General features: G+C 38.6%; 1 protein-coding gene across 2 annotated transcripts in view; it reads right to left on the minus strand.

The window, feature by feature from the left end:
* DPP10 (dipeptidyl peptidase like 10) overlaps positions 1 to 20,435 on the minus strand; it is a 440,196-nt gene that overhangs the window by 118,296 nt on the left and 301,465 nt on the right. For both annotated transcript variants that reach the window (XM_053982682.1, XM_053982681.1), the window contains exon 4: positions 8,962 to 9,056. In XM_053982682.1, the coding sequence (XP_053838657.1) occupies positions 8,962 to 9,056 (95 nt within the window). The remainder of the gene's footprint in view (positions 1 to 8,961; positions 9,057 to 20,435) is intronic.

Genomic DNA, 20,435 nt, shown 5'->3' on the forward strand with positions numbered 1-20,435 from the left:
AGGCAATACCAGCAAGAACTACTTGCATATTCACTTACAGAGTGTTGTGGATTTGGGATTTAAAGTCTTTTGAATCCCACTGATCTTGTTTACTCAGCTTGCACTCACCTGCAAAATTTTATTTGCCTCCAGACACAAGGTGTACATTGAATGTGAAAAACTGTATGGTAATGGGGTTTGGGCAAAGTAGTTTTCTTTTTGTTAGCATAATGGCATAATTCTGGTAAAAGGAGTATAAAGCTGTGTTATACTTTTTCTTTTACCTCACAAATAAGAAACTCAAAATTAGACCCACAGAAATCATGTGCACATTGCCAAAGCTGATAGCAAAACTGATTTCTTTAAGTTATCATAAAAACATTATTAGCCCTTTTATTTAAGCCTGATTTACAATCAAGCCTTAAAAATAGATGTTTAATTCTAGTAGAATGGCAGAGAGATTTAAGTGACTTAAAGTGATTACAATTTCCTTAAAATTCTGGTTTTGAAGGGTCTTTTTTTTTTTTTTTTTTGGTAAAGAGAAGCACAATTTTGGCAATTAATTCAGAAACTCCTACTTATATGCACAGAAGAAGCCCTTATACATTAGAAAGAGAATATTAAAACAATCACCTGACTAATTCCTCCTGCAAATAAACTCACGATCTGTGAGTCACTAAAACAAAAGACAGAATTGTTTTTTTTTCCCCTCTTCAAACATGTCTAAGGGTTTTCATCAACCAACAGCTGCCTGACCCCATGGCTGAGGAGGTTAGACCAGCTGGTGGTTAAGGGCTTAAAGAGAAAGTTTTGGTCCCTGCTGTAGGAGATGAGATGTATGCCACACAAACTTCTGGGAGATCATCTATTGCACCAATCTCTCCAGGGGTTAGATATATTTATTCATTAAAAAGAACCTTGTGAGGACTCTGACCGCAAGGGTTTATTCTCTTCTCAGGAGAACACATTTTTAAGTTTAAAAGGAAGTGTTGGGGAAATACCACATTGGAAATACACTGGGAATTAAAAACCCTCAGGTCTTGTTATTAAAAATCTGGAGGATGGTTGTTCCACAGGTCTGCATATCCTCAATTTCTCAAGCTTCTTGCTTTGTCAGGAGTTATTTAGCCTTCATTAAGGAAGACAGACCTAAATGCTGCCCCATGTGACTATAACCCTATGGGTTTGCTGTGCTTAATCTCTAAGAAATGGAATTTTGGACAAATAAGCTCTGAAATTGGGAGAAATAGAGCTGCCTAATTAGGCACAGTCCAGGAATGCTGAAACAGGGCTGGCTTCCCTCTGCATCACTGCTCAGTATCAGCTAGTTAGGGACTGGGGCAGTCCAACACTGTGCACTCCATGCACCCTAATCCCTTTCCAAAGGCAGACCACAAGGTAAAAGGGAAGGGAGTTTCCTTGTTTCCCTCTACCCAGCCCCATCAGGAGTTGAAATCCCTATGAAAAACATCAGCTCTATGCAACCAGGGAACCCTTGGACTGGAGAAATTGCTGTAATCCTTGTATTGGTTACAGACCACACTATTGCGTAATTCTGAGAAAAAATAAATGTGGTGTTTTTAACACTTGTGCACTGTCTTCCCTGCTTAATTCACACACCTGTCAGCCATCTTTCCTATATTGCTGCTTTGACATGATTTCACTTTTTCAGACATAAATTATCCTTATATCTGATCTTTCATTCCTCACTCGACCAAATCTCCCACTGACTGTAAAATCAGGTCTAGCCATATGAAACACTGTATTTCTAGGTTTCTTTGAAATACCTCCTGTGATAAGAGTTTTAATTCTTCTCCTGACAGTGATGCATGATGTGATGACCTCAGTGGTCTCACTGCCACCATAGATTGCAACAGTAAAAGCCAAATCCAGGCAAAAAGACAGAATTTGAACAGGTTTTTGTCCTTCAGCTTTCCAGTTTCTTTCTCTCATCCACCTTTCAAGAATTGCTAAAATGTAGTCTTGCATGGAAAAGAAGAATTGGCTTTTTCCACCTTTCCATATGGATGATTAAAATGGAACATAGAATTCCAGTGAACAATATATTCTCAAGTTTGATTTCCAAAGTCAGTATTTCTTTCTCTTTCTAATTTTGCAATGTTATGTGTGTTTTCCTGTTAAAAGAAATACCTGTTATGATAGTGTTTAAGAAAAAATTTAGGCTTGGTTTAGGCTCTGCATCCTCAGCAAGGACCCCTAGTATCAGCTTTTTTTATTTCTCCTGTTTTCTTAAAACCCTGGTTCTGAGCTACTGACGTACTGGTGACTCTCTTCATCTTTCACATACTATAAAATGTTGGGTTAACTGGTTTTGTGGATTTTAATTACTATGACATTTAAATCAGTGCCTTATTCATAATCTTTCAAAAACATGGTATAGTGCAAACAGATGAAGTTAACTGTAATACAGTCTAGCCCAGAGTTGTAAAAGTATTTTTGTAACATATATACTTTACAGTATTCTTTTTCCATAGTTTCAGTTGGATGGTTTTAAGTTAAATAATATATCATAGTTAAAACTGATTTAAAGAAATGTTTGTGGAGTTTATTTATTTGTCTGGTTTAGGTTTTTTCATTTAGTTTTACCCCTCCTGATGTTTCAGTTTCTTGTGCTTCTATTTTCCCCAGAATTTCATCTTCCACACTCCTGTTATTCTCCTTCTCCAGCTTTTGTTTAGTGCTCCCTTAACACACATTTAGGCTTTATATTTTTTTATTATTATTTATCCAGAATGAAATATTTTAAGACCTTCAGGAATATTACTTTAGAGCTTGGTGGCAACCAGGAAATTATGCATCTCTCTATTGCACATCTGTATCAGAAATTTAACTTAATGGTGTAGTGGAATCTCAGTGGCTGGGAGTTCATCAGCATTCACAGGTATCCAGCTCCACTTATCAGACAGGCATTGGCCAAATGGCATAAAAGGAGTCAGGTAGGATGGAATTACAGGAGCTGCAAGAGGAGAAGGCATTTGGCATGTCACAGTTCCCTTGGGAGGCACTGGCAGTCCAGGGAACAATGGGATTCTCCTTCACCGCCACTGCTGTGACTGAAAGGACAAGATGGACCATGAGAAAGAGCAGAGAGTGGAGCCCAGCAGAAGAGCAAGGTTTGTAGCACTGAAAACCTCTGAGAAAGACAGGTTGTAATTAGAAAAATGTGCTATAATTGGAATGATGAAAAATTTGGGTTTCCAAGGTTACGTTTCTTAATGCGGTGCTTCTTCTGTCATCTGAGCATTTAATCTAGACCCAAAACTTCTGCAATGCCAGGTGCTGGAACTGTTAACCCTCAGTTTAAAAGACAAATGTGCCTTAAAACATTATCTCAGCTGACTTCTATGCTCTCAAATACAGGAACCAAATTCTCCAAACCCACCCGGAACTCTAGGACATAAAAATAGACATGAACCAACCATGAGCCTTGCCCCACAGCCTCCCTGATAGACATTAACCTTTAACCAGTCAATCACAGAAGTTTTTCCCCCTCACATTTCCCAGGAAAATTGACATAGTTAGCCCTTAACTGTATCAAGGAACAATCTTACCAGGAATAGTATTTAGAGAAATCCCACACAGACTTTCTGTAACCTGATAGTTTCACATTTTTTATGGTGAAACCTCCTTCACTTGGACAAAAACCAAGGGCCACCACCAAACCACAGTGACTGCAAACCCTTCCACGTGTCGGGCTTTCCTACCTTGATGCACAGTGGTGCACTGCATCAATAAAAACCCCTCTACTGAAATGGCTGTGCTGAGAGGGTTATTGGACACTCAGAGGAGCATGGGAGAGTAGAGAGAATGTTACAATACTCATAATCACCTATTTACAACATGTCTGGGTCATTAAAATGTCTAGTGTTGCAACAACTATTAATATTTATGTGGTTATATAATGTTATTTAATGTATTTATTATTATTCACCCTTTCATTAATCTCTTATGCAAGGTTCTTAAAATACAAGCATGTAATCTACTCTTGCAATTAAATCTACATTAATCAACAAAGGAACTGTAATTGCATTATGATGCTGCACTGAGTTTCATGTCAAAAGAGGAAGGTGGTGTGGTGGTGGGGAACACAAAACAAACCAAAAAAAGTATCCAAAGGAAGAGAACAAGTAGGGCTGTTTATGAACAACGCTCTGTAAAACACCACAAAAGAGTCCCTGCCAAAAGCTCTGCTCGGACTGAAGCTCTCATTCTCTGCTTTTGGCTGCAAGGCCTCCACAGGGCTCCCACAGCTGGGCTGCCACAGCCTGACCACGGACCCTGAGCCAAGATTGCTCCTGCTCTGTCACCTTCTGACACCAATAGAAGGCAGCAAGGTCCTTCCCTCTCCACCTTTGTGTAAAAGATGGGCCACAGTAACACAGCAACACAACAGGTTTGAAACTCAGCAATAATTGTTTGCTGTGCACCATGATGTAGTTTCCCTTTGAGCTTGAAAGGAGTTGTGGAAAGGCACAGAAATCAAGGGGCACAGCAAGTCAGGAATTACTGGGGGTTAGAAGAGTCCAAAGCGTACAGCTGGACAGTTCCACTTGTATTGCCTGGTAGTGAAAATAAATCAACAGATTCAAAATACATTCCATCATGCACACTCCAAAGCCTGGAGGAGTCCCATAAGACTAATTTCTGACAGAGGACTCTGAGTGTTTGTTAGGGTGCATGCATGGTATCTGAATACATGCACCACAAGAGCAGTGAAAATGAGGGCTAACAAAAATCTTACCACTTCCATAATTATTGCAGCTTTTTTAAGAGGGAGAAATGAAGGCAAAACTTCTGCAGGTTTATTTCAAAGAATTCAACACATTCGGAAAGTTCCATAACAGAACACATAGTCCCTACACACATCTTCTATCCTCTCCGTGCTTGCTTTTTCCATTTTGTTTTGTGTTTAAGGGTAGTAGAACAGACTTGAGAGGCTGAGCTAGAAAGAGGAACCAGATTGACAACTTTCCCTGAGCTAAACAATCCATGTGATCCTCCATGCTCTCCTCTCCAGCTTGTGGCTGGGCTGTGTTTGAACTGATAACCTGCTTTTACTGACCTTAAGGAACAGCTGATGGCAAAAGCATTCAATAAAATGCTTGCTAAAGACTGAAACTTCTTAGCTAAATGTGGCATAATGCCACTGATTTTGGAAGTGTAAAGCGCAATAAAGTATTGACAAATGCTGAAAAGCTGGTAGGTTGTCACTTAGGATCACAGTGATAGGCAGCCCAGCCAGATGATAGAGAACATATTGTAATCATGTATCGAGGCAGCATCTCAAACACCAGGATGCCACACAGTGATTAATGTCTAGAGCTTTTTCTGGCTCCTCTTAACAGGAGACTGGTCCAGCCTCCAGCTGTGAACATTTATATGCTGCTGGCTAAGGATATTAGCTGCTTATTAGACAGCTGAAACAGGAGGGGCTACATGGATACAGTCAGAGGAAAATGTGTATTAGAAAACACCCAGAGATGTTAACAAATATTCTTTGTGCTTTGCAACTTATCCTTTTTACTTACGGCACTGTATTTGTTACCCATAATATTGCTTTGCTGATAGTTTAATATATAAAGGCCATTCTGTTTTACTAATTGAGTACAAAAAAAGATTCCGTTCCAGAAGGACAAATGAAATGCAAGAATTTCTTCTACTTCTAAATAAAACCTGATTATACTGGAAAAAAGTACTTTAATTCAAGAACTTGGGATAAATATTTCCCCTGTGTAAGAGAAGTGGGCATCCTAGAATGACAAAGCACCAGCCTTTTTTCTTTCCAGGTGCATGACTATTATTAATGGTACTTCTATAGGCTGGGGATTTGGTTATCTTCATATATGTTAACATAGGGTTTTTTTAAAAACTGCAGCCCGCTTTTTTGATGATACACCTACTTAGTGAGCACAGCAGATTATCATTAGGGATATCTGGCTTCTACACAATAAGCAACACAAAGAAGGATAAAAGACATATACTTTGCAGGAGTGGCAGTCTCTAGGATGCAAAAGAAGAGCCAGTGATCTGTGCCCAGTGGAAGATTGAGTAATGAGGGAAAAAAAGAAAATCTCCTCTGAGCTGCTGATTCAAACACAGTCCAATCAGGGGTAACAAAGAGTCATTACTTGCCCCTTTCCTCTGCACAAGGAGTTTATCACAGCAGTTCAATTTTCCATGGACAATTATCAACATTACTAAGAAAACCCTGCCGTTTCTCTGGCTGCTTGAGCAAAGGCAAACAGGAAAGCAAATGCAGACTGAAATCAGACTAATAACTCCCATCAAAAGGTGATTCTTCCATGACTAAAACCCTTTGATAGGGAAGAATGAAGGAACTTGCATTGCCACTGCCTATGCTGGATCTCTGCTGTATTTTTTATTAATCCAAAACATCTCTGCAGAGTCATTAAACCACCACCATTCTAATTATGCACTGATGATTAAGCAGATGTGACACTGAGCGAGGAAAATGTTTGATTAATGATCCAGGTGTCTAACTTTAGAAGATTACATTTAGCAGTGCAAATCTGGGGACAGTCGAGCTCAGAAGAACAGGACAGCTTTTGATTTCAGCCTGACTCATTAATGTTATCCTGTTAGGATTGTTGGCCACCAAGTCAGACAGCACAGAACATTTCCCCCTGTTCTCTTCCAAACATACACCAACAAATTTGCTGGGCCTTCTGCTCTGTTTTCAGCTTTTTATTATACTTCCTCCATATGAATACTAATTGCTGGAATTGACTATTTTTAAGTACAACACTCTCAGCTTTTGGCTGTGTAAAGAGAGGAGCTCTACAGGAAAAAAAAAAAATACACTTAGGTTTTTATTTTCTTCACCCTTAATTACTAGATGGTTGCTTGAATATTACATATTTTGGATCAGTTTCCCACACTTCTAATTAATAGTAGATATCTAGTGTCTAGAGCTCACTAGGTTTGTGTGAATTGAGGAAAAATCAGTTCCATAAAAAGCCCAGAGAAGAACAACTTTACAAAAGAGGTGATACCCACGGTGTGCAGCAGCCTGTCCTTCCCAAGCCATCATCAGCTGGCAAGGCTGGGTGGCGTAATGGCCTGAACAGCCTGTCATGCTGGCAGCACACTCCAGAGCACAGGCCAGACACTTCCAGCCAGAAGTGCATGGATTCCTCTGGGAGAGACTCAAGCCTCGGCATTAAAGTCACGTCCTGCAGCCGGGGATGCCCCAGCAGCTGCTCGTGCTCAGGTCATGCCCTGAAGGCACCACAGAGGCCTGGCACAGGCCTGGCTGGCCAGGAAGGGCTCACACACTTCAATAAATGGCTAACAGGGAAAGTGCTTCCTAATACTTGAGGGTTTGTATTTACAGAAATTCACCCTTCCACTGATGCCTCAGATTTCAGGTTTTATATTTTTCAGAGTCTGTGTTGCTTTAGTGTGTAGTTCTGAGTGTCATATGAGGGGATGATGAGCTCTCTTCACAGAGTAGGGAGACAAAACAATTCCTTCTCTAGCTGGGGACCAAGGACAAATGATCCAGTTCTCAGGTCCAAGAGCATAAACAGCGTGGACTGAAGAGAGATGGGACTTCATAGGCTAAAGCTGTAATTTGACAATTAACTCCAATATGCAAATGAACCAGAACTTACAAAATTGTGAGACCTTGTGACCAGTCATCCATTTTGTGACCATTTTGTGTTCACCGTGGGTGTAGCCCTGGCTGGGCTCTTGTGCTGCCCAAGGTCTTGTGCTGCCTGTTGAGGCTTCCTAATAAATCCCTACTTTATTCTGTAACTCCTTCTACTCTCTGTTCTAGGTCAGCCTTCACAAGGCATCACCACCCACTTACAATTGTGTCTGACAGACTTTTTTGGGCTAAGAGGTACCCTGAGGCACATCCCAGCTCACAGAAGGGGAGTCACACACACACACCCACACACCTCCTCATTAAAATATAATTCTCTCCTCCATCCTCCTCCATCTTTACACTGACCTAGGAAATCAGCATCAAATTCTTTCTCCTGAAGTTCTACTCTCCTCTTTCTGGTTTGAGGAGTTAGAAGTAAAGGTTCTATGCTTTATGCTTTATGCTTTGAAAAGAGGAATCTCTATCAGCAAAGGCCAGGAACAGACCAGGAATAAAATCAGCCTTTGCCAAAGAGCGTTGATGAAAATGAATCATCCTTTTGAGTCTGCAGGTGTAAAAGATTTTATTAAATTAAAAGTACAGGGATTAACAATAACAGCCAGTGGTCTGCATGGAGTATTTATGAGGAAAGATTGACAAGCCACACAATTATGCTGCAAAGCCCTGATAAACGAGAATTACAGGGTGGAATGTAAGTGGTATCCCTGAAAATAACAGTGCCAAGCAAAGCAGAAGAAAATGCAGAGTAAAGTATTAAAGTACTTCTTAGCAATTACTGCTAGTCAGAAACCATTCTTGACCCTTTACTGGTCAAGAGGAAAAATACCCAATCATCTAGTCTGCCATTAAAGCACAGAGAAACAACTAAACCAGAGATGAACATGACATTTTTCTTGGCATATTTTCCCTTAAGGAAAATATTCCTATCAATCTTGAACAATTTCCCCCTTTTCTAATAGTGAGACACTCTCAACATTTAAGTAGCATTCCCACCTTTTATGAAATATTTTTTTTCTGATAGACATCAGGTAGATTCCCCAGCACATATGCCAAGCACAATCCATCCTTCAGATGGTCTGAACAAAGCACAACCAACAGAAAATCCTCCAACATCTTGGTTATTTACATGTGAAACAACAAATAACTTCATTCAGAAATCATTCACCGACAGAGGAATGGATTATATTTTTAATTTATATGCAGTATAGTCTAGGTTATGAACATATCTCCTCTAACTTTTAAATATTGTACCCTCTCCCTCCTGTAGCAAAAAAAAAAATGTTAGCAGACTTTCACTGAGAGAGAAGCAGATAATATATATTACTTACAAAAGTTGTGTTTTCCAGTAATAATGTAGTTGTATTTGTTTCTACATTCAGTTCAACAACATGTCCATTCCTGGTTTTATACACCACTGCTGTATCTGCAATGACAAAAAAAATAAGCAGTTAGCAAACACACTGAGAATTTAATCTGTAGAGAGAACCAGCATGTTAAATTAATTAGAGCATCCTTATTGCTACACACAAACAAGAGAGAAGTTTTGTTGATTTGCCTCATGAGCTTCAAAATTACCAGTTTATGCCCTATAGCATGCTCCCCTCATTCAATACATCTATGTTTTGGCCAGACAGCAAAGTAAAGTTTTGCAAAAAACCAAAGTATTTTGTTAAACATTATATTCACATCTCCTTAGAAGTGATTCGAGCAAAACTTCTGTACTGGTCTGTATTTCTGGTGACTGGATGGACAAAGTTATGACTGTTTTAAGACAGTCCATATTCTGTGTGATTCAAGCTGAGCCACAGAATACTGAATTTTCTTGTGAACTGAATGTTAGCAAAGGAAGGTTAAAACTAAGTAGGTCCACCTGCAAAACATTTAAAACACTGTGGGATGAACTGTTGCAACTTTTTCTTTTTTCCACTCACTCAATTTATCATTTCTTGTGAGAAAAAGAATCTGACACACCTCAAGAAAAAAAAAAAGACATCTGAAATTAATTGGGATTTCTATGGAAAATACTTTGTATTCGCTTGTATCAAAACCTGCAAAATCACCAAGAAATACACAATTACTACATCAGCCTTGAGTTAAAAAAAATTCTAAATTTTCCACTATTTGTTACAAGACTGAATAGAGTGCTGATTCTCTCAGATTATTTAAAACCCATGTAAGAGATTTAATTAAATGAAACAATTTTATTATAACAATGTAAAAAGCATAAGAAAAGTTCTAAATTAAGCCTAAAGGAAACACAAAAGAACTTCCCTGATCCTCAGTAATGTCTGAGAAATTCATTACAAATCCCTGAATTTTATGAAGTGGGAAGTAAACATGACTGGAGAAAAAGGTTATGCTATCATAAAAAAAATACTTTGCTTATTCAGAAAAATGTAGCTCTATTTTAATTGACTCCACAGGAACTCGAGATATCCAGCACTAGTGAATGTCCTCTGGTATGTTCTGCAAAATTAATGAAGCCTCATTTGAAGAGCTTACTAAGCTATTTTAGGACCGTGGCTGGGAAGGGGGTGGGATTGAAGGAGTTTAGGACAGTATTATTAGAGCTGCTGTTTAGGAAGGCAAATCAGATTGTGAACTGTGGCATTAGCAGCAGCTCCTTTTAAAGAGAAAATATTTCAAATATTTAATTTAACAGCACTTCATAGACAGTTATTTGGTTTCAGGTTACCAATTACAGAACATGGTCATTTCTGCAGCTTCCTTTAGGCTGTTTTGCATGCATTCTTTTAGGAACCCCAGCACTGGAAATCTCCAATGACACTGGATCACTATGCTGAGTATTATATTAAAAAATGAAGCTGTCTGGCTAAAGAGCTGTCCCTAGTTATGGGTGAAGCATATTGTGAGAAATGGCATAAATAATCCAGAGACACTGAACAGAAGTGCTCCAAACCATGCATTTTGACCCCACAGGTGACACTAATGTGCTAAAATCCAAATGAGTACAGAATGTTACTCCTTCTCATTTATCTAGTCTCCTACATGTTATCTGCCAACAGGATTTATAGCATTGTGCCTCATTAACTAATCCTACCAAAACAAATTCACTCAGAAAAAGAACTTTCCCTTAAAATTCCTAAGAGGATCACAAATAAAATACACAGTCCTAAGGTTCTTCTTGCAATTCCTTCACAAGGTGTGAAACAACATTTGGAATGGCAAATACTGTGAGACATAAATTAAGGCCTTTCTTCTAGAGTTAGAAGAAAATTTACTCAATCAATCAGAAGAGAAAACTGAGTCACACCTCTTGAAAAGCCAGGCTTTACTGGGCAGTAATTATACCTCTCTTTGAACTCGGATTCAGTAGTTACCTCCTGAAGGGCATAAATCAAATGAATGTTTGCAAAATGTATGGTGGTTTGCAGGTAAAAGATTATTACCAAAATCCCATGTAAACACAGAGCATAACAGTCTTCAAAAGTAATCATAGTAATGAATATGGAAGTCCCATTCCAATCAATATTTTTTCAGGCTGGATAATGTGATAGTTAATGGTCACACCACAGGACAATGATTTTTTTCACTGATATCTCAAATGTTCACTAAGAGCCATAAACATACTTTTTTTTTTTTTTAATTTTGTTACCTAGAGTCAGAAATTCTACAAAAGAAAACACTACCTAGTCCTTAGCCTCATCCATTTGCACAGCTGATGGATTTTTTTTTTTTTGTTTATTATCTTGGTGTCTTCACCACAAGAAGGTTCAGGGACCTCTGACACTTCACAAAGACATTCAGACAAGTAGAGCCCTTAGTTCAAAGAAATTCTCATTTAATTTGAAACAAACAGTAGCATCATGTGAAAAGCTCTCAGCTAGGCACAAATTGCAGCCCTGAGGAGCCATATTATTGATCTGAGGACATCACCAGAGTAAAAAACATCCCGTCTTAAGCAAAGGAGAATGTGAGGAAGCCTCTGTAAAGAAGATGTGTTACTGAGTCACCAGCCCTGGATGATGCACACAAAAACAATCTTGAAAACAACTGATTGAAAATTTCCTGATTATAATAGTTTTCAAATTTCTGAAAAGTTTGGAAACTCCAGAGCATTGAATAACTGATTAATTTATTCTGTTTTACTAAAACATGAAGACAGACAACCAAGGGTCTGTATGTAAGTAATCATGACATCAGTACCAAAGAAAATAATGGCACTATAAATCCAGGATTCTTCCCACAAAAATAATGGCTGGCAATATAATTAACACCTAACAGCACTTTACAGAACATAGATCTTGTTAAAAAAATTTGAGAGTGTTGTATTTGATAGAGACAACTCTGCTGAAACTGTGTATTGGGTTTTCATCCAAGGTATTGAATTTATTTTATGACATCCAAAGCTTACATTAAACAGAATTAATGGGAAACACATTAGGAGGATTAATAACAGTATCACTGAAAAAATAAAGAGGAAGACAGGGTTATTATACACAACTATCTTTGGAAAGAATTGATTCCATCTTGATTTCGACCTTATTTCTAAGGCTGACTGAGAAGGAGGCTGCCCAGTGGACACACACCCCTGCAGGACAACTTGATGCTCAACAGGTTCTCTACAACTTATTTGGCTTTCACAAAGAATGCAACATTAAATAAAATATTACATGAAAACAAACTCAAACAAAATTCTGGGACTGTCACAGCAGAATAAATTCACCTTAGTCAGCAACATGCTCTTATAGAATGGTACTAGCTGCAGAGCCAACAGTAATTTATCACTGAGAGGCTCAATGTCCAAATTCTTATGCTATTGTATGTTTTTAAAAGTAAATATTTTCATTATCTGCCCTCTCTCTAGGCAAAGAACATGGAATATACATTCTGCTGAAATGATTAATCCATACATTTGAAATCACAGTTTGGATGTATATAAAAATATAGCCCTCAGTGACAGCACTATTACATAAATACAGCACCATGATAGTCTCAAGTAGTTTTTAAAATAAAAGCAGTATTTCTTATAAATAGCTTCACTAAGACTATTGTTTCTGGTTTAGATTCAACACTGCTAAGGGTTTTGTTTAAGATCAGGGTATGAGCTGGCAGGAAATGCAGCTCTATACTGTGTCTGGGGTAATATAAATTGTTCCAGGGAATATCAAAGTACAGGCAAACTATCATAAAATGAAAAGAAATCAATGCAAAACTTTTCCTATTTGACAAGCAGCTTGACCCCCATCAATTTTGCAATAATTTCTTTACCTCCATTTATTGAATTGACAACACACTACCACATCCTAAATGCTACAGAATTCCTTTGTAGCACTCACAGTTACACGTTATGTTCACATGAATCCAAAAAAAACAAAAAAAAAGATCCAGGCCCTTGTAAATTTTAATGAAAAATCCTGTATTGTTTAGGACGAAAATGGAGTAACTTCCAGACTTAAATACATCCCCATCACTGCAAATCAATCCCTGAATTGTTCTGGTGCAAGAATTTGGGCCAGGGTCTACATGGCCTTTAATGATTTGTCTTTGTGACAGCAGGACACTGAATGGTGGAGGTTTATTTGAAGAGTATAAACTCTAGTTTCACATGTCACTGAAACTAAGCAACTCATCTTGTTATTTAAATGACACAGACTGAGTTAAAAGGACACACTACCACATACTTTCAAACCTCTTGAATTTTAGTCCAGTGTTCTATTCACTTTCACATCAATATTGATCCAACTTTTATTAGTTGGAAGTCTTCCTTTTTTATTGGTGGTATTTTCATCTTTAGACCTGTATGTGACACAAAAAGCTCCAGGCTGCTAATCACATTTATTCTTTTTCTGTCATGGGGTAACTCTAAGAGTCTCCAAGAGTCTCCAACATGTTAACTCCAAGAGTTAACATGTTGACACAGGTGCTATCTGCATAATTCAGCAGCAAGTCAAGGGGAGGGAGTTGTGTCCTCCATGTGAATGAGCAAAGGGGGTGTGAAATGTTTTGTCATTTCCGCAGGTCTCTAAATCGGGGATATTGTACAAGAGATTGCAGACCAATAGAGATATAAAACATGATCAGTCAACCAAGTACTAAAAGTCATCTGTGTTGTACTTGGAAAGATCCAACAGCCTCAGGAACAAGTGGGGCTTCCTTGATAAAGTATGAAAGCAAGAATCCTGTCCTGGATGAATAAGAATTTATGAAAATATAGAGACCCATCACAGGAACACTAAAGCCACAGGACTTAGAAGATTACTGAATCTGAGCCTCTGCTACTCTGTGCATATTTCATTTAAGCCAGGCAAGACTTGCATTTCTACCTAGACTATTCCATTCTCAGAGGTTTTAAGTGATGATTTTTGACCTATAAATACACATTGAGTTATTCTTTAGCCTCGAACAGACATCATGGCAACCCATTCTTATTATAAAACTAAAACCTGCCTAGCCTGTAAATCTACATTGCCATCATGTTCACTGAGATTAACATGAATAATCTCTGCAGTTGCTAGCACTGACAAGGAGCAACAGAATTAACAGCACTTCTCTGCATGTAAAAAAACCCGATTTTACTAAATTCACAGTACAGTTATTGTACATTTTCTTTACCAAACAAAAGTTTGGTGAAATATTTGCTAGATTTTTATTACTTGTTGATAATACGGCTTATTTCATGGGAACTCTAAGAGAAGCTTGTATGGATCAATCATTTTGAATGGATACAGGCCAAAACCAACTTGCTAGAACCTGGCTTAAAAGTGGTTTAGAATTTACTAATACTGATATTGAATAATTTGACAAAAAAAAAAAAACAACTGATTTATAAAGAAGGTACACAGACTGCTAATTGCTGGTTATTTGCACAGAGCACTGTAAATCTTAGCCTAAGCTAATTGTCCAAAGATCAGCACTCAGGCAGTTCTGTGCATAGAAACCATTGGGTATTAAGGCAATTTATCAAACAGTCTTGAGAGAGCAAGTAGATTCTAAAAAGTGAAGGAAAGAGAAGGAAATAATTCAGGCAATGCTAAAAATCTGTTCCATAGTGTCTAGAATAAGGAGGCCTCAGGGTAGTCTTCTGAAATTGCTGACAGTGTTAACCTGAAGACTGCTAATGCTTGTTTTCCCACTGAAAATATTTACTAAGCTTTGGTTTGCTTAGCTAAAATTCTGCTTTGCAGCACAAACAGCAGCATTAGCAAGTCAGAGTCCTCCTCTTATATTTTATGTTTTTTCAAATGCAAACATGCAAGAAGGTTGGTACCTTGCAGTCAACACATATGTCAATCAGCCTTTGCTGTACACAGTATTATTAGAACTGCAGATGGCATTTCATCAAATTGATTATAGAAAATGTCATGCTAATTAAAATAGAGAATGCTTCCTGATTTAATAAAGGAGGGGTGCTAGACAATTCTTTGTCTAATGAAGCGTTTACTAATTAGTCATTTACAAAGATATTAGAGATACAGACCAAATTGCAATATGTTAGTAAAGTCACGTGTCAGCTGAGCAAGATTTCCACTGCTCTTCTAAAAGGTCAGGCTGTTAGTAATGCTCTCAAGACAAAAATTATTCTGGACTAGTTTTATAATGCAATGTACTCTTGGAATGTACTCCTCCAGACAATCCTTTAGTATACAGAAGATTTCCTATTCAAAATGGCTTGCAAAGTTGTACACACAGGCAATTCCTGTTCTTTCTGATCCCTCCTTCCTTTTCCCATCTATGCCCAACGCAAACAAACCAAAAACCAGACAGAGATCTTTCGGTGCAGCAGCTACAGGAATGGAGGTGGCACAGTGAGAGTAGCACCCTGCCAGGCACAAACGAATTAGCTCTGCTCTTCCTCCCTTCTTGAACTTCAGAATAAGTGGCCAGGCATGGACTGACCAAGAAAATTCAAATTTCCATCCATACTCAATGTACTTCCTCTTTTCCTAGTCTGGTCATTGGTTTGCAAAGCAAGTCAAGCTCAATTCATGTCAATTTTCAGTGGTCCCAGTTTAGCATATTGATGTATGAACATCTTCAACTCTGCTCAACAGCCAATATTCATTTATGAAATCCATTTCTTCCCTGTCATGCAGCGGCACAGGATCATGCCTCAGTATCACACTATCCCCATGCCCACTTCAGACAGAACAGAGGGACCAGACAGCTCCTGAATATTAACAAATCCACTGGGAGATTGATTTACAGGGAAAAAAAAAAAAAAAAGGAAAAAAAGAAAAACAAAGTGAAATATATAGTGCAGTAAAGCCAAGCCTCTGGAGTTTGAAAGATGAGGAAGCATTCACTGCAGAGCTGTGGGAGGCAGTAAGGAGGACAGTGACCAGCAGCCACAGCTCGTTATGTTCGTGACAAGCTCAGCTGGAAGAACATCACTGTCTGCTGCCTACGTCACTTCAAGGCATGTTGGAAAGATGGAAACACAAGGGAATTACTTCACAAAGACAACAAAGAGGCAGATAAATTGAAATGCAGGTGACCACAGAGAATGCAGCTGAATAGAGCTGCAGCCACTGTCCTGGGGCTCCACCCAGACACGTCCTGCAATCCAGGTGTGCTGTCAGCTCAGTTTTCACAGCAAAACTAAACCATATATTCCTCTACTATGTATTGTAATGGTAATGGAAAGCTGTTCTAATTTAGAAATTTCGAAGTTTTTCCAAGAAGTTTATCAAATCACTCATAACTTAAGCTGTAAATGTTTGAGGGCTTTGGTCCTGCTACCTGTGGCATAGAGCAGCCACAGCTTGTTGAAGCTATTTCTTCTCTAGTCTTCCTGGATGAACAAATTGTCATGCATTTCTCTTCTGCTCCCCTGGTACTCTGCTTAGGAGTGAGCATAGCACCTTTAAATTGATCTGTTCACTCAAAATTTCTCAAATCAAGGCTGCCCCAGCAGGGTTTGTCTCATTTTCTGTTTCAAGAGCACACCCAGAATAACACAACTACATCTGAGCTTCAGCTTTCTAAAATCACAATCTGAAAGCAGGATGCTGACATTGTTTAAGGATGTCAGTTAAAAAAAGTTTTAAGTGTCTATCAGTTAAAAAAAGTTGAAAGAAAATAAGAGTTGTGCCATAATTATTCTCCTATAAGAAGAATTAAGTCTCCCACATTTTAGAACACAACTGGTCAAAGGACTACAAAGTAAATTAACAAAAATAAATGAAAATGCAAAGATCTAAGTGTGTGCCAGCATAAATGGGAGGCAGTTATCTAACCCAGAGAGCAATGAGTTGATGGACTAAAGCACAAAATGGGACTGTTTCTACCATTCCTCCCCATGCTTTCCCCATCCCACTATTCATAATGCAGAACTCTCCATCTGTATCTCTGTCATTACATGGAGGAAAATGTCAGGGATATTCATTCCCCCTCTTAGAGCGAAGCACTGAACATGATTTCATTGTGTTAAAAGCCAAGATAATAGACTTCGGTCTATTAGTCCATTCCATTTTGGTTGAAATGCAATTTACAGTAAATCAGCACCAAAAGAAAGGGAGGGGAAGTGGCAGCATTCATGGCACAGCCTTCTTTCTAGGCCACATCACTGCCTGAGTTACCACACAACCTTGGGTACCTACACTTTAGCCGGCTATTCTCTACGTTAAAAAAAAAGTCAGAGACAGAGCCTTCAAATTAGACAAAATGCTAAAAAATTTTAAAGAGGATGAATAGTGAAACCTCTAACAACACTTTGGTTTTCCCAGCCCACTTTACACGGTGATGGTGAAACATCAAACATTGGTATTTTGCCAGCTCCAAAATTCGGACAAAACTCCTCAGTTTTCCCAACTACCTGGGAACATTTTTGCTCTCCTGCACTGCACCAAAGGCCATTACTGAGCCAGCTTGGCAATGGACTCAGACAGCTGTTGTCCAAATAGTGTATACGTCCCTGGACTAGTGAGAAAATTAGGGAACAAATTCTCCGTTTCGGTCACACATCCTATTCCAGCCTCTTCCCCAGAGGGATAATAAAGTACCACAATAGAGCAGCACTTCTCTGGCAGCCCTGGGAGCTGACCTTTCTGCTGAGCCAAGGCAGATGGAACACGGACAGCTCCACTCTGGAGCCGGCAGCGTGGCCCGGGCCAGATTTCACACAGACTGCTGAAGTGGCAAGGCTACCCTCTGGAGAGGACAGTGATTTCAATGAAGGGAGATTTATATGCTTCTCTACTCCTATATAATTGCAAATCTCAAATAAAACTGAGTATTTCAGCTTGCAACAGGAATGTGAACTCCCTAAGCCTTTCAAACAATCACTCCTGGGGGCTCACCATCGTCCCTACTTCTGCAGATGCGACTGGCATTTCCTAGAAAACCCAGCAGTGAGAAAATTAAAATTCAGTGGCTATGTACATATCCCAGTAAAAGGCCAGTCTCTGGAGCAGCCGTAGGGTTGCAGTTTTCTCACTCCCTTTAGTCCCCAGGAGGGCATCTCAGCAAGCTGACTCAGGCAGAGCTGGTGGCTCAGTGCCCAGCACCGCGCTCAGACAGTGAAAACATCACAGCTCTGATACCCACATGGCCCTAGGGCTGTCCTTAACAAGCTCTGTAATCCAGCTCCTGGGACTCCTGCATGTCTGGCACACCCAGCAGAGCACATCCAAGGCAAACAGGGTCATGGAGTAGGATTTCCAGGTGTACAATGACAATGCTGAATTTTTTTTTGTTTTATTTTATACTACTGAAGGATAAACAAAGAAATTTTATTATAAAAGTAAACAAAGGTAGCCAACTTTCTGTTCCCAATTACTTAACTTGCTTCTTCCAAATCTCATTCTGATTTATGAGAACAAGATGTTGATTAAATGAAGATCATTAGCTTGGAGGAATTATCATGCACTCAATAATATATAAATCACACCAAGGCAATGCTTTGTGATTTTATTTGTATCTTTTTATGAATCTTAAATACTTGCCTATATTAAATCATTTCTACTGATAGTCATCTGTACTTTGAAGAGAAATTACAGATTCAAAAGTCACATTTCCCATTAAGAATTTATACGATTAAGAAATATTAAATCCTGTGTATCTAAATTCAACTCACAATATGAAAGCAATTTAGGTGTTGTTTTCACACGTGTTCACCACCTACCATACTACTGAAATTCTTGGGAAATAACCATGCCAGGTAATTGGAAAATTAGATGGTGAGTTTGTAGGTATCTAATCAGCATAGATATGGAAACACAGATTTGGCACCAGCGTTTGAAAACACTGGCAGAATCTCCTTTGGCGTTCATTCATTTTGGATGCCATTGTTTCATCTGTACATGTAATTCCATTGTTCTGCTGGAGAGTGGGGAGTTGCATAGGCAGTGCCAGGGACTGCAGGATCACCAGAACAGTGCTTGGCTGCACCCAACACGTCCTGCCCTGCCTGGCACACTCTGGGCAAGCTCTGTAAGAGCAGGAAGAAGGTCTGGAGAGCAAATGACCCAGGAAAGTGTCCTATCCTCAGGATCCAAAGAGAAAATTCAGGTGTAAGCTCAAACTCACACAAACAAGCCTTCTGATCAAAACACATCAGCATTAAGCCTGTCATACTGGCCTGGAAAGGATTCTGATTGCATTTTGGAGCACTTGCCAACAGATTTTATTTGGCTCAAGGATGAAGTCTTAGTTCCAAAAGGAAAGAGACACAAACAGTTAAGTCTTTATCTTAATATTATCATCATGTGCTTCACTTTGCTTCTTTCAAAATTACAAAGGTGACACATTGGTAAGGGACATTTTGTGCAGCTTATGTCTACAATTAATTTAAAATAAAATGTAGCTGAATGGGAATATTACAAGAAGAAGAAGATCAAGGAGAGGTTGAACAATGGCATTCTTGGCAAGCCAGCAACTGTTCTGTACCAGCATGAACATTTAGTGGCAATTTGACAGCATTCCCAACAAATGGAGGAGCACAGGCCTCCTCCAGGTGTGATGTGCAAGTGAAACAGTAGACCTATTCTCCATGCTTTAGTCATACATGAGTTTCAAAGAATGAATATTTAAATTATGTTTCCAAATTTATCCTAATCATTATTCCATGGAATTACACCTCTTACCTGCTTCTGATCAGAGAAATCAAGCAATTCAGCTTTTATTTTCCATTTGAATTAGGCTCCCCTTTCAGATTAACATTATTATTCATTTTATTAGTTTCTGGTTTTCCCAAAGTAAAAGTGTCATTTTTTCATTGAAACACTAACTTCATTAGTAAGTCCATATTTGCTCAATAACTGCTTTAGACACACAGAAAATATTATATTCAAAGTTTAATGCACCTGTCTGGTTTTGTGTTTTTTTTATTTTTGTACCATAAAAAGGAGGAAATTAACTGGAAGGATTTCATAAAACAGAGTGCCATAGTTGAAAAAAAAATATACCTGGTGCTCATAATTAGCAATTATTAAAGGGATCTAGAATAAGCACCATTGCATTATGAGGAAAGTCTCAATAGGAAGATTCTTGCATTTTCTCCTCTACTCCATTACCAAGGCTATAAAGGCATACAAGAAGGGCTGATCCGAATACATTAGCAGGAACAAAATTTGTTTTGGTGTAACTTTGCTTTTGACAGAACATTTGTATTTTCACACCTAAACATTTTGCTTTGGAAGAATATTAAACATCTTTCTAAAAGAGGCATTTTAAATTTGTTTACACTGACTCATTTTTATCATCTTTGGCAAATATTTTCCTGATGGTGAAATTGTCAAACAGATTTTGTTATTTTCATTTTTCATTCAATTAAAAATTACAAACCTTTCATGCACCTAGTTGAAACACAGACAGAAATGCTCCCATATTTCCCAATTGT

Source organism: Vidua macroura, chromosome 7, assembly GCF_024509145.1.
Source record: "Vidua macroura isolate BioBank_ID:100142 chromosome 7, ASM2450914v1, whole genome shotgun sequence".
NCBI classification, from domain to species: Eukaryota; Metazoa; Chordata; class Aves; order Passeriformes; family Viduidae; genus Vidua; species Vidua macroura.